The 13757-nt window shown below is 37.1% G+C and overlaps 1 protein-coding gene across 3 annotated transcripts in view; it reads right to left on the bottom strand.

Annotated features, from left to right (window-relative positions):
• Positions 1-13757, bottom strand: part of CTNNAL1 (catenin alpha like 1) — a 58760-nt gene that overhangs the window by 5829 nt on the left and 39174 nt on the right. For 2 of the 3 annotated variants that reach the window (XM_060154679.1, XM_060154681.1), the window contains exons 10-14: positions 12670-12762; positions 9332-9482; positions 5768-5805; positions 3360-3410; positions 3112-3266 (exon numbers count right to left, since the gene is read on the bottom strand). In XM_060154679.1, coding sequence (XP_060010662.1) covers positions 3112-3266; positions 3360-3410; positions 5768-5805; positions 9332-9482; positions 12670-12762 — 488 coding nt within the window. The remainder of the gene's footprint in view (positions 1-3111; positions 3267-3359; positions 3411-5767; positions 5806-9331; positions 9483-12669; positions 12763-13757) is intronic. The other variant, XM_060154680.1, reaches the window with a different exon arrangement.

Below are 13757 nucleotides of genomic sequence, written 5' to 3'. Positions count from 1 at the left end.
ATGAATCAGAAGATCTGAAATCTGGTTTACCAGTTCTGCCTTTTAATAGCTATGAGATATGAACGAAACATTCTTATTCTCTGATAAACTGTTGTAAGGATCAAATGAAATTATGATGCAGAAACTAATTTAAAAACCGTAAGGCACTGGCAAGTGTGAAATTTTTAAAAACCATAATGTACTAGAAAAGCTAAAATATATAAATTTTAAAGAAATATGAGTAACTGTATATAAATGATAAAGAAATTATATAAATTGTTAAGACAACCTTACATGACAGCCTGAAGAAAAGCTGTAAAATTGCCCAAGAAAACTGCAAAATTGGATACTGTGAAGACTAACAAATGAGTCTCAGAAAGAAGCAATTAGATGAGGCTGGTAAACCATCATCTTAAGGGAAAACAGAAAAATTGGGGAAAAACAGGTATACCGACAGGGTGGGTAGAAGACAAAGCCAGCTTAAGATTTTACCACAATCATATTACCAGGACTTGCCAAACTAGCACAAGGTGTTGTCCATTACAGAAAATCCATCTTCTTTTCCTGAACTTCAGTGGCTCCTGTCCAATAACCATATTCCAGTAACAAGTCCCATTCCATAGAGCTTTAGTTACCCCGATTCCTCATGCTTCCTAGTCTCTGTGGGATGCATGTCACCCCTTACCAAAATCCACTATTCTGACTCAGAAATAAAAATTGCTGACCATATATAATCCTGAAATATTCTGAAATAAGAAACAAGAAACAAAAGGGGCAATCACAAACTTAAAATATTTTCTATTGATGAATCCTTTATGTGGGAAGATTTTATATACCAAACTACATTTAGTAAGTAATAATTTATTTCTTGAGTTTCTATTGGTCAAAAAAAATTTTTTAATCTGATTTTTATCACCATGAGATAATTAGCATGATTCCATCTCAAAGGAAAGATCTTTGTTTCTACAGTTAATCTTCACATTTCAGTTACCCACACATTGAGTGTGGGTAAACAAAGGAATTCCATTTTACTTCCTTTTGCAGACTTGACTCATCCGATTTTTAAATGATATGAACCAAGAAAGGAGGTCAAAATTAGTTTTGGGAAAACTCAATCCCCAGAGAAGCTTGCTAAGAATTAAGAACAGGGTTTCCCTGGTGGCGCAGTGGTTGAGAGTCCGCCTGCTGATGCAGGGGACGCCGGTTCGTGCCCCGGTGCCGGAAGAGCCTACATGCCGCGGAGCGGCTGGGCGCGTGAGCCATGGCCGCTGAGCCTGCGCGTCCGGAGCCTGTGCTCCGCAACGGGAGAGGCCACAACATTGAGAGGTCCGCGTACAGAAAAAAAAAAAAAAGAATTAAGAACAAAGGAAGGAAACCACCAAAGCGGGGGGGGGGGGGCGGGAAAGGTCTCCAATGATGGAAAATATGGAAAGATATTAACAAATGACTGCTAACCAGAGGCAAAATTATTCAACTATCATTTCTCCTTCACCCTCCAGAGGAATCATTTCCCTTGAAAAGGTAGAAGACATCATCAAGACAAGAATGAATGCTTCTTCCTCACTCCTAATCTTCCTTCCATATGAAGGAATCTTCACTAGCACAGCATCCCTCACTTCACTCTGCTCTCTCACTTATTTCACCCCATAGAAGAGGGTGGACATTTATTGATCTTTTCAGTCTTTTTGGTGACTTTGTGAAAATGAAAATAAATTAGACATGGTAGCCCTTTCTTTTCTCCTTTTTCTCTTCGTAGTAAGGGTGCCTTTGGGACAGACCTAGTCTGCCAAGTATTTTAAGAGATACATTCTTCCCCTACAGGGTAAGATTTCTTAATTCTAGGGATTATTTTTAAAAGCCTACTTGCCTATGGCTATAAACCTCATTATTGAGTATCAGCTTTATCAGTATAAATGTTACTGGACCCATCTGCCTATTCTTTTGCTTATTTTTTCATTTTGTTCAGAACTTTGGTGGGGAAAAGGGGCTACTTATTGAGCCCAAAAGCCCACACAGTTGTAGAGATCCCAATTACTTTAACTGAGCTTAAGACTCCAGTCCAAATGGATTACGTTCCAGATTACTGAAATAATATGCAGATGTGAACGACTGCTGGTTATAATTTCAAAATCAAAATGAGTAGGAGAGAAGCCATAACACTGAAGATATCAAATATCTTCTAGTTTCTAAAAATGAAAAAGATAGATATCAGAAAACCAAAAGCTCGAAGTTATTCCTTGAGAAAATTCTAGAACAGGTCATTGAGCAGAAAACAGATAAAATTTTTAGCAACATGGAAATACTGTACCATATGTATAGTCTTCCATTATTATAATGGAAGACAAATGTGAGCGACATGGACTTCATTGAGGCGTTTGACCAACAGTCTTGTAAGGTGAACAAGACAGAGAATGTAGGTCAGGTAAATGTAAAGTTAGGGAAATTCTCTGCTATATAATGAATACTGATCCATGGAGGTTTGGCACCCTATTGAGGTGGTAGACCTCATGGCTCTATTCTTTGATCTGTATATAATCCGTCACTGTGTAAAGATTTAAAAGGCATGTTTTCTTTTCTTTTTTATGTCTTTATTGGAGTATAATTGCTTTACAATGTGTGTTAGTTTCTGCTGTATAACAAAGTGAATCAGCTATACGTAAACATATATCCCCATATCCCCTCCCTCTTGCACCTCCCCCTCCCACCCTCCCTATCCCACCCCTCTAGGCGGACACAAAGCACCGAGCTCATCTCCCTGTGCTATGAGGCTGCTTCCCACTAGCCATCCATTTTACATTTGGTAGTGTATATATAAAAGGCATGTTTTCTAAACTTACTGATGCTGGCTGGGAGAGACACTGATATATGGGATGACAAAAAGCAGAAAGCAAAATTATTCCAAAATTATGGAAGGAACCGTACACAAACCTAGAAAAGGATCTCTTCTAAATCTAAATCCTAGTTAAATGAATGTCTTCTTGTTGCATTCACTTAATTGTCCTAAGAACTACTTATAGGCTTTTTATCATATATTTGAAACCGACTTTAACCTATCAATGTAACATGGCACTTTTTCTTTACACCAGATATCATTAAATTCATTTTAAAAGATTAAGATGTAACTACACTTACCTAGTAAATAAATACAGAGAATAGGCCATACTGGACATGTTCCGTCCGTATCGAACAACCTCGTTCTCCTGATCCTCCCACTTCTCAATCTCACAGTTGGCATCAGAGGTGAGCAAACCCAGCTTGAGTCCAAGCTTTGCTATCTTGGCTTGCTCCTACAAAACATACATTTTAATCACAACAATGTAGTCATTAATTACGTAAAAGGAAGATTAAAAGTAAGACTACTGCAAAGAAAAAGGTCTTGCCTCAGAGTCAGGCTTGTCTGGCTTTAATGATTTCAGGTTTGCGTTATTCTTCTGTGACAAGAAAAAGATTAGGGCATCTTAAAAATAGGTAGAGTTAATTGTGAAGAAATGCAATAGTCATAGAAAGCATAACAAAGTACCTATAATAAAATTTTAATATAAAAATTTTCAGAACATACTGAAACTATATTAAACTGTTTAAGTAAAAACAAACAACTACAGTTGACTCTTGAACAACGTGGGGCTTAAGGGCATCGACTCTCCGCCCGCAGCCGAAAATCTAAGTATAACTTACAGTCAGCCCTCCATATCCGCAGTTCCCCTGCGTCTGTGGTTCTGCATCTGCGGATTCAACCAACCCCAGATGGTGTAGCACTGTAGTATGTACTACTGAAAAAAATGCACAAAAGAGTGGACCCCAAAGTTCAAACCCATGCTGTTCCAGGGTCAACTGTAATTGCAAATACTCTACTAATATGTGCGTTCAGCTTTGAAGAAGTAGTTAGTTAGAAATCTGGAGTTAGGAAAAGCAGATCTGTGTCCCAGAAACACTTAAAGACTTCTGCAGTCTTTTCATAGTCCAATTATTACACCCCCAAACCTCCCTGGCCCCTCTGTTAAATTATTCTTAGGAAATGATGTAATAAAATTAATCACTATATGTAGCTTTCAATATATTCCTAATGTTATGACTCTGGAATTCAATTCCTTTAACAAGTATGCCTTTTTGAGGGCTAAATTTCAGCACCCTAGTTTCACTGATATCCAGATTCCTAATCCTATATGCCAGGTTATATAGGAGATTATACTTAGAATTTACGATTTAATATTTGAACCAGCATGTTTGATGGCCCCTATATTTGAAACAGCAAGTTTCTTTCTACGTAGGCTCTTTAGAAATCAGAATATATTTCCCCTAGGGGAGAAGAAAACTTTGTACACTGGTTAGGTTACCAGACTGGCCCACAGATGCTTACTTACTTGTAGAAACCACTACCAATAGCAAGTTTCTTTGAAAAATATATCCAGAAGTTCTCTGGAGATGGCAGCCCAAGTTGGGCGGCATTCCTCTCATTCTGAGATCTGGTGGGAACTCCCCTAGCTGGGGCAGGAGTTCCAGAACAGCTGGGCTAGTAGGGCCAGGAGATGCAGGGAGCCATTTATTTTTTTAAAGGAAACATTTATTTAAACCATCCACACACACACATGCACACACACACACACACACACACCCCACAGAATATATATTCACACACATGTACACAAAATACAGATTATGATAAAACAAAACACGCATGTGCCCACTTAGCTTAAGAAGATAATAGCTTTGAGGTATATGTGTACTTCTCCGTTTTTTGTTTCCCTTATTATTACCATGACTTATTGCTTCTGACCAGCTATTCTGTCACCAGTTTAACTGCAGAATAGAAGAGCCGCAACTTTTTCTCGTTTTTCTATCCCATCGTTTATATTTGTTCATTTAACATTGCCCTTTTGAAATTTTCTAATCCTGTTTACTATAGAAGAAATAGGAGAAGGTAAAGGACAGAAAATAAATACAAGGAATCTATAAAGAGGCATGGACACACACACACACACACAGGCTGCCTCTTAGGTTCATTAGAAAATAAACAGAGATGACCGATGATCTCTTCGGCTCCTCCTTGTATAGTCACATCATCTGCATCTTCTTCCTTAGTCTAGCACAAAGCAACTTATAAAGCATTTAAGAAAGTTAAGAATACCCTAGAGGTTTTTAGGTTTTATTTTATTTAGAATCTTACAACCCCATCTTATTCTTTTAAATTTAGTTGTGTTTTCATTATTTTTATTTTTACTTTTACAAATTATTATTATCAAAGTGTTTAATGAAGACCAGAAGGGAATTGCCTGAAAAGGTACAGAAACCATCTTAATAATGTAACCAAGCCTGCCATCTAGTGGGCACTATTTTGCAATGCAGCCAAGATGCATCAGCTTCAACTGTGTAAAGCTAATAAATAAAGCATTTCAAGCCTCTAAATATAAACAGAATGGTTTATTTTCATCAAGAAAATTAAGAAAGTTATTAGTTTGCACAAAATTATTCCAACATGACCTTGTGAATTAGACCCAAGATATGAAGAACAAAAAGACCTCTGACTTCAGATTACAGCTTCTTATTAATCATAAGATCTGTTACGTATTCCCTCAATCCCTCAAATCTAACACAAATAACCAAACTGTGGGCTACATCTAGACTGCTACTCAGAATAACAATTCTGAACAGTCAACATTTAATATCCTAACTTTTTTTTTGTCATGTCAATCATTCGAAGTTGTGGGGGGAGCAATAGGCAACAAGAGCATAATTTGAATTCTGAATAAAAACATTCTCAAGTGTACAAATACAAAGGTTTTCTACTTACCATTGGCTTTGGAAGTGAAAGGTAGCCATACTTCTCTCCTACAAATAACATATATAACTTAAAACAAATTTTCTACTATTCACATTTAATTTTTAAAATATTATTAAATAAACAGAAATGTTAGCACATTAGTTTTGATAATTTAGTCTATTAATTACATGTGACTGAGAAATAAAATTGTAATTTGGTTGGAGAACATGAAAAAAAAATATTTGGTACAGACTTTGACGTACAGAATTGTTTTTGAAGCACTGTCTTCACAGGGGTATTATAAGTTTAATACTCCCTAAATCCTTTGTTTAATACTCCCTAAATCAACATGACACTTGTGCCATCTTTACTTCTGAGTTTACACCTCCAGATAAATTAAGTCCAGAATTAAGTTCAAAGGCCCTCTCAGCCCATGAGGATAGCAAAATAATCTCATGACAACCTAACTGCTGTCCATTTTCAATCTCCAGAGCTTTTCTGCATCTCTACCAAATAAAGCTAACCCCCCAAGGACAGGAAAGCCTCATTATTTCACTGAAGGTGTGCAATATTATGCCTCATTAGAAGTTCTTATAATTAGCTTTTTTGCTTCTGAAAGGGGCTTTATATGGCATGATCCATCAGAAAAAAATTCATGTCCCCAGACCCACTTAAAATGAATCCCTAACCACTAAAGGCTAGGCAGATTATTAACTAACCTCAGGAGTAGGACTGGGGTATTTTCGAATTTGGATTAGACCAAACTCAGTTGTTATCCTCAAACTCTCCCTTACCTCTACATTCAATTAATCATCAAATCATACTAATATTACTTATAAAATTCTTAAATCAGCCCTCTTATCTTCATTTCCACTATCATGGCCCCATCATCTCGTCTGGATGGATCACTCCCTTGTTCCCGACTCATACATCCCCCAAGTAAGCTCATGTTTATCCACAAGCATGTTCCTCTTCCTGTTCGCCCCATTTCAGTGAACAGCACCTCATGCGTCCAGTCTGCCAAGCAATGAAGTAGGTGCAGAGCTATGGAACCTGGTACATCCCTATAAACTGAAGCTCAGTCCGATTAACTTCAAGATGGTTCAAATATAACAAAGGAAATTCAGCTTCCTTAAATAAGGGATAGAATCTGCAGGCTATGAGAGAAAGCTTCTTTTTGACGTTTATTTGTCTAAGATAATCTCAAATTCTAAATGTTGATACATACTTGTCACTAAGGAAAGGTGGAGTCTTTTTGATCTAGGTCCCTTCTAATACAAAGGCCATGGCCTCCCTGAAGGCAGAACTGGATGAAGGCAGAAAGGGAGGAAGACAAATATTGATTTTTGAGTTCTTTAAACAATCCCAGGAGGCCCTATTATGAAATCGAAGGGTCTCCGGGTAAGGGGACAATAACCTAGCTCTCAGACGGACTTCAAATATGCGAACACTAAAGGCTCTTTTTCATTGCTTAGCACGTTGTTTGCTACTTAATTGTTTGGCTAACTGATACTTGCAAACGTATCTAAGTTTCCTAGTCAGGAGAGTCAAGATATGCAGAGCAGAACTAAAGTGGCTAAAATAGAGCAAAGGTTTTCCAGTAATAGTTATGAGTTATACCAGTAGCAAAGAGAAACCAGAATCTGAAGAATACACTCTGTCCTTTGCAGTGGGCAGGTGCGAGGAAACAGGCAGCCCCGTCCTAATAACCATACAGAACAGGAAGAGCAGCACTGTGCCACTGGACTCAGTTCAGTCAACGGTGGCTGACTCAGAGTTGGGCTTCTTGGCGGAAAAGCTATTCTTATGAGCTTCATGATAACAGTCAGGAAAAAAATAAAGCAATAAAAGAAATGAAGCAACTCTATTTCAATTAACCCCACATAAGTAAGGATGCCTCTGAACAGCAAGATACTACCAGTTAAACAATGGATGTCCCATTGATCAAAGGCAGCAGTGTCCAACCTAAAGAGGAACTTCTGTTCAGCACTTAGGAAGTTAAGATAACCCTGATTTGTGGGGGACAGGTTACTCAAACCTAAAGAAGACATCATTTACATAATATCCAGTTTGAAAGTAAAAGAAACCACAGTGACCACACAGGCCAAAAATAAGTATAGGATTTTCCTGTTTCAATTCTGGTCTATCTGTAGGGGACGCTAGTCTAGCGCTCAGAAAGACCAGGAAGCTTCTTCTCTTCATTTCTTAAACAAGTCTTATGGCAAAGTGATCATTCTTCTTTAAATATGGATCAATTATATCAATTTACCTTTTAATATATAAAACTTGCCTCACATAAAAACCCATGCAGCGGGGCTTCCCTGGTGGTGCAGTGGTTAAGAATCCGCCTGCCAATGCAGGGGAGATGGGTTTGATCCCTGGTCCGGGAAGATCCCACATGCTGCGGAGCAACTAAGCCTGTGCGCCACAACTACTGAGCCGGCACTCTAAAGCCCACGAGCCACAACCACTGAGCCTGTGCCACAACTACTGAAGCGTGCGCACCTAGAGCCCGTGCTCCGCAACAAGAGAAGCCACGGCAATGAGAAGCCCGCGCACCGCAATGAAGAGTGGCCCCTGCTAGCCGCAACTAGAGAAAACCCGCGCACAGCAACGAAGACCCAACACAGCCAAAAGTAAATAAATAAATTTATAAAATAAAAAAACATGCAGCTGTAAGTACTTTATCAAAGCATCAAAATGATATGCCATTCAGACTAGCTATCACAGAAATCTTTAAATGCAGAAGCATGGTAAGCATTTATTACACATTACAAATTATGTAATATCTACAAAGTCTACCATTCCCTGATTTTTAAGCAAATCAGCAATTACCCTAAATGGCTGTTTTTTAAAAAATGAAATGTTTAGATGTTCATAATCAGTAAAAATAAATATGTAATTTGATGTTATTATGACTTTAAATGACATCTTAATTTAAAAACAAACATGCTTGACACTAACAGAAGCCATTAGAAAGGAAATACATAAAAACACATGAACATAGATAACTGGATACACAGTACAATGGGAAATAAACAAAACTCCAAGTTGATGTTAAAATAAAGAGTAAAAATTATGCCTTCTGTACACTGTATGGTGCTATTCTACATGTTGTAGAAATACCAATGAACTTACCCACCAAAGGAAATATTCCAAGATTACGTAGTCATCAAGGAAAGAGATTCCATCCAAGTGGAAGGAAAGCAATTCGAAAATCAAATAACTACATTCATTTCATTATGAAGTTAGTAGAATTACATCAGAGAATTATTGTATTACAGAAGAGCATTTGTACTAAAACTAAAAAACAATTTATAAGAAATATAAAAATGACAATTTCAATAAGAAAACTAGATTGTTAATATTAATTCAAAGGAATCTACTATACTGTTGTACAACAAATTTTATTGCTTTGATACTAAAATGAAGGACAAATAATATTTTTATAATTTTTTGTGGAAGATACTTTACTATAAAAATAACCCAGTTGGGTTATAACAAGTTATTCATTTTGTATCTGAGGTTTTACATTAAAAAACTAATAGTTACTTTAAAATACTAACATATTTCAATATATAGACAGTTTCTCACCTCGTCTTCCTTCAAACACATCATTGATTTCTCTCAGCAGTGTTAACATGTCACTAATTTGGGATTCCCAGGCTTCACAGAATACATCTAGATTTTCTTTAGCAATTTTACTAGATGGATGCAATGTCAAAGTTTCAGCAGCAGAAATTATCTAAAGAAACAATATACACAGGTGTGAGTTTCAAAATCTTACCTCTCAGAATCATACTGGAAATCAAACTTAAGCCTGTACTGTTCATATCACTCAATAACACAACTACAAAGCAATTTCCACACATAAGCCCCATGTTGGGCAGTATGGACATACAAAACTTACTGTTTCTTATAATCTTATCTATAGACAAATAGTAGGCATTATTATATATAAGCCTTTATTCAGGGAGCAATTATCTTTATTCAAGGAAAGTTCTGTTTCAACAAAGTTATTTCCATAGCATAATTCAGAGTTATACTCTGACTACAAAGAGTGTACTGTATACTGCAGAAGAAGAGATGGTGTAGTAGTGGTAGTATTAGTAACAGTGGTAGTAATGGTGGCAGTAGTGGTGGTAGCAGTAGTCATAGTGATGATAGTAGTAGTGATGGTAGTAGCAGTATTGGTATTAGTACTGGTACTGGTAGTAGCAGCGGTAGTAGTTGTAGAGGTAGCAGAATCGGTATTAGTACTGGTAGTGGTAGTGGTGGTGGTAGTAGTGGTAGTAGTAGTAACATACGCATACACCTATGAGGACATGGTAGATATATCCTTGAGGTACTGTGATAGGTGCTTGATATACATTAGTATTAATCCTCAAAAACACAAACAAAATACTATCCTTCTCAATAAGCAGTGTTCCCATTTTACAGCTGGAGAAACTGAGACTCAAAGGTACCAAGTAACTAATATATGACTCTTCATTCACCTGCTGTATGCCCAGCACTGTACCCATGTTCCAGGTGCTGGGGAAACAGTTGTTTCATTCGAAACAAATAAATGTTCCTCTCTTCATGGGGCTCATATTATAATGTGGGGAGACAGGTAATTAAAAACATGTAAGTAAATTATGAAATATCTTAGATGATGAACGATATGTACAAAAACAAAGGGTAAGGAGGATGGAGGGTGTTAGGCAGTCACAGTATTTTAAGTTAGGTGGTCACTTGCAAAGGTGGCATGTAAGCAAAGAACTGAAGAAGGTGAGGGAGTCACAGGGAAGCCTAGGGAAAGTCGTTTGGGAATAAGGTGGGAACATTTCTGATACATTTTAACAACAGCCAGTAGGTCAGTGTGACTGGACTGACACCAAAAAAAAGGAAGGTCACCAATGGCCACATGATGGAGAAACACGCACAGTAAAGATGGACTTTACTCTGAGTGAGATAGGAAGTCACTGAAGAGGTTTCAGAAACTGATATGTAATGGAAAAGAATATGAGAAAGAAAAACTAACTAACTAAATATATATATATATATATATATAAAAATGGAATCACTTTGCTGTACACTAGAAAACTAACACAACATTGTAAATCAACTATACTTCAATTTAAAAATAAAGAAAAGAAACTGCTATGGTCAGAGTCAGGCTGCCTTTGAGAAAATTAGACCTAGGCGCTCCTCCTGGGTGAGCATAGTCCCACAGGCACAGGCTTGACAAGCAGGTGGCAGCTTTCAGAGTAGAACAAGGTTCCCCATCTTCAGGGAAGGTGGGCAAATGGCTCGCCATGGACTACAAGCTAGATGCAGCAGTGTCGCCTTCTCAACCAGGAGCCACTGTACAGTGTGGAAACTGTTCCACTGTGCCCTGGATATGCTGTAACATTGTAAAGGAAATATAAAAATGACATTGCTAAAGCAGAGGCATCCAGAAGTAATATAAATTCTCCTAGAGGCATGCTCTGCTTTCTTAAATTATCCCTTTGTGAGACAGACAGTCAAGACTAGGAATAAAAGCTGAAGCTATGGGAATAGAAAAAGCTTCTCAAGTTACAGAAATTGACAGCAGGCTCTATCTATCACCATCCTGGAAAAGAAAATATACTTTTCCTAATATCCCTGCTGCAATGAAAACAGTAAGCAGAGAATTACAACCAAATAGCAAGTAGGGCCTGAGGATATAGCAAGCAGGGCCTGAGGATAACAAGAGCTGATTGTATATGGCAGGAGAGTCAAACTTTAGCTCTACTGAAATACATTTATGGCCAAGGCAAGTAGTATGACTCCCAAATGGACAAGTAAATATTGAAGCCTTGGTTTCTCCCAATAAACAGAGATCCTCTGGTTATAATAAAATGCTCAGCCGATGGTCACTGCTGAGGGTCACTCAGATAGTTCCTGTTTCCATGAGAAGCTTTTGATACTGTTCTCCACGGGGAGTATAAACATCCTTCCAGCATCCAACTTGGGTCTGCTAGAGGGCACACACCACCTTTGTCTCTAAGTTGCTTTTGCTGTTCTCAACTATGAATCCAGGAGTTCGACATCTACCATCCAATAATGCAATAAGGAGTAAGTCCTTTTGGCTGCCATGATGAATGAAACAAACACACCTGGTAAATTGTATTTCAGAGCTTAGACCTAAAAGGGAAAGGAACTTCTGTCCCTCCCTTTTTCCCTTAATTTGACAGACAGTATTAAATACGATATCAATTGTTAAAATGCTTTTGAAAATTATAAAAACGAAGTAATATTATAGAGAATTCAGAAAAAATAACTCACAATTCTCCCTAACAAGCAGAACTTTCATTTCTGCACATTCTTATAGTCATTTTCTTATATATGTACATTTTATATAGTAGCAATTATAGCATATAAACAAATCTGTATCCTGCTTTTGTCACCTAACATTTTAATGAAACATTTTTTGATGTTGCTAATTCTAGTTATCAAAATTATTACTATAACATCATACTATATTATTTACCTAACTTAAGATTGTTACTTTGCTTCCAACTGAATCTTATTATAAGTAATGTAACAAGTATTGCTTTTATTTTTCTTTTAATCTCCTTCTGTCCTTAGGAATTATTGGGTCAAAACATGTGAGTATTTTTATGGCTTATCACATAATGATAACTTAGTTTTCAAACATGTTATAACGACCTGTATTGTAAACAGCTTCAATTCAATAGATATAAACTAGGGCGTCAATTAAATGGGCCAACCCCTGACTTGTCAGATGACCAGATAATCCAATGGAATGTTCTGGCACACTACCAACAAAAGTTCCATTACCTTCATTTCGCTCAGCAGATCTGGCCCGTAGTTATGTAAAACCATTTGTGTCTTCCTTGTGCACAATTTGTTATGACACTCAGATAAAACATAATATGGAAGGAACGATCTGCTGTTGATCATACCTGCTGGCCAGTCACCTGAAATGTCTCCTCTGCATGTATACAGGTTATTTCAAGAGGTTCTGTCCCAGACACATGTCTCAACAATCGACAGGTCTACAAAAAACCATTTCTACAGTTCAACATTTTCATTCTTCACAATACATAGCATCATTTTATAATTAACAAAGAAAATAAAACATTAAAACCTATAAGAATAAATTTGTACATTAATAAGCTTATTATAATATTGCATTGGTTACCAACGGATTCTCTAGGAGCAAAGCAGGAACAAATACGGGTTTATTAGCATATACCCTACTGTTTCTACTTCCTATCTGATCATGGCAAGGTGGTCACAGAATATTAGAATCAAGAGGAATCCTGAAAGGACCTTGCAGTGCCCACACATTTCACGTATGAGGAAACGTGGCTCAGAGAAGGACTTATCCAAGGTCTCTCAGCTAAACTATGTCAGTTACCACAAGCTACACATTCTTTCTGCCAACAAATAACACTTCTCCCTGTCAATTAACACACCTTTTACTGGAGATAACACTGGATTAGGCAAGACTGATATAATGAGTAAAGAGCCTGTATCAGTGAAAATTTTTGAAAATAATTTTTCAATAATTTCTTGAGGCTTAAAACAGAAAATTGGGGAAAAATTTTTTTTCACTTTTTAAAAAGATTTGCTGCAGGATTCCTATAATTAGCAAGTTTGCCTGCAGTCATAATACTTGATTTATAAACAAAACAGCATCAGATCTATTTTTGAAAGGAGATGTATCCACAGTCATTTTAAGAATGCTCCCTAGTAGTTTTCAGATGTAAACAAATAAAGGAGAGGAAGCTAAGCTTAGTCTAAAAGTTCCTTCTAACCATTAGTATGTGAGATTCAGTGAGCATGGGACATTAGATAATATGAACACAGCTAGATGGTTCATATCTGTGCATTAATATACATGTTGGCTGGGACGTACCTCATATATACAAGGGGATATATTCTTCACGTGCACATGGGTTAAGTATACATTTCTTTACTAGCAGATGTCTGACATTCTCAATAGGTAGAAGGCTTACAATATCAATCAATAATTGGAATTATAACA

The sequence above is a fragment of the Lagenorhynchus albirostris genome, chromosome 7, assembly GCF_949774975.1.
Source record: "Lagenorhynchus albirostris chromosome 7, mLagAlb1.1, whole genome shotgun sequence".
Taxonomy (NCBI): domain Eukaryota; kingdom Metazoa; phylum Chordata; class Mammalia; order Artiodactyla; family Delphinidae; genus Lagenorhynchus; species Lagenorhynchus albirostris.
This window is presented reverse-complemented; position numbering and strand designations above follow the sequence as displayed.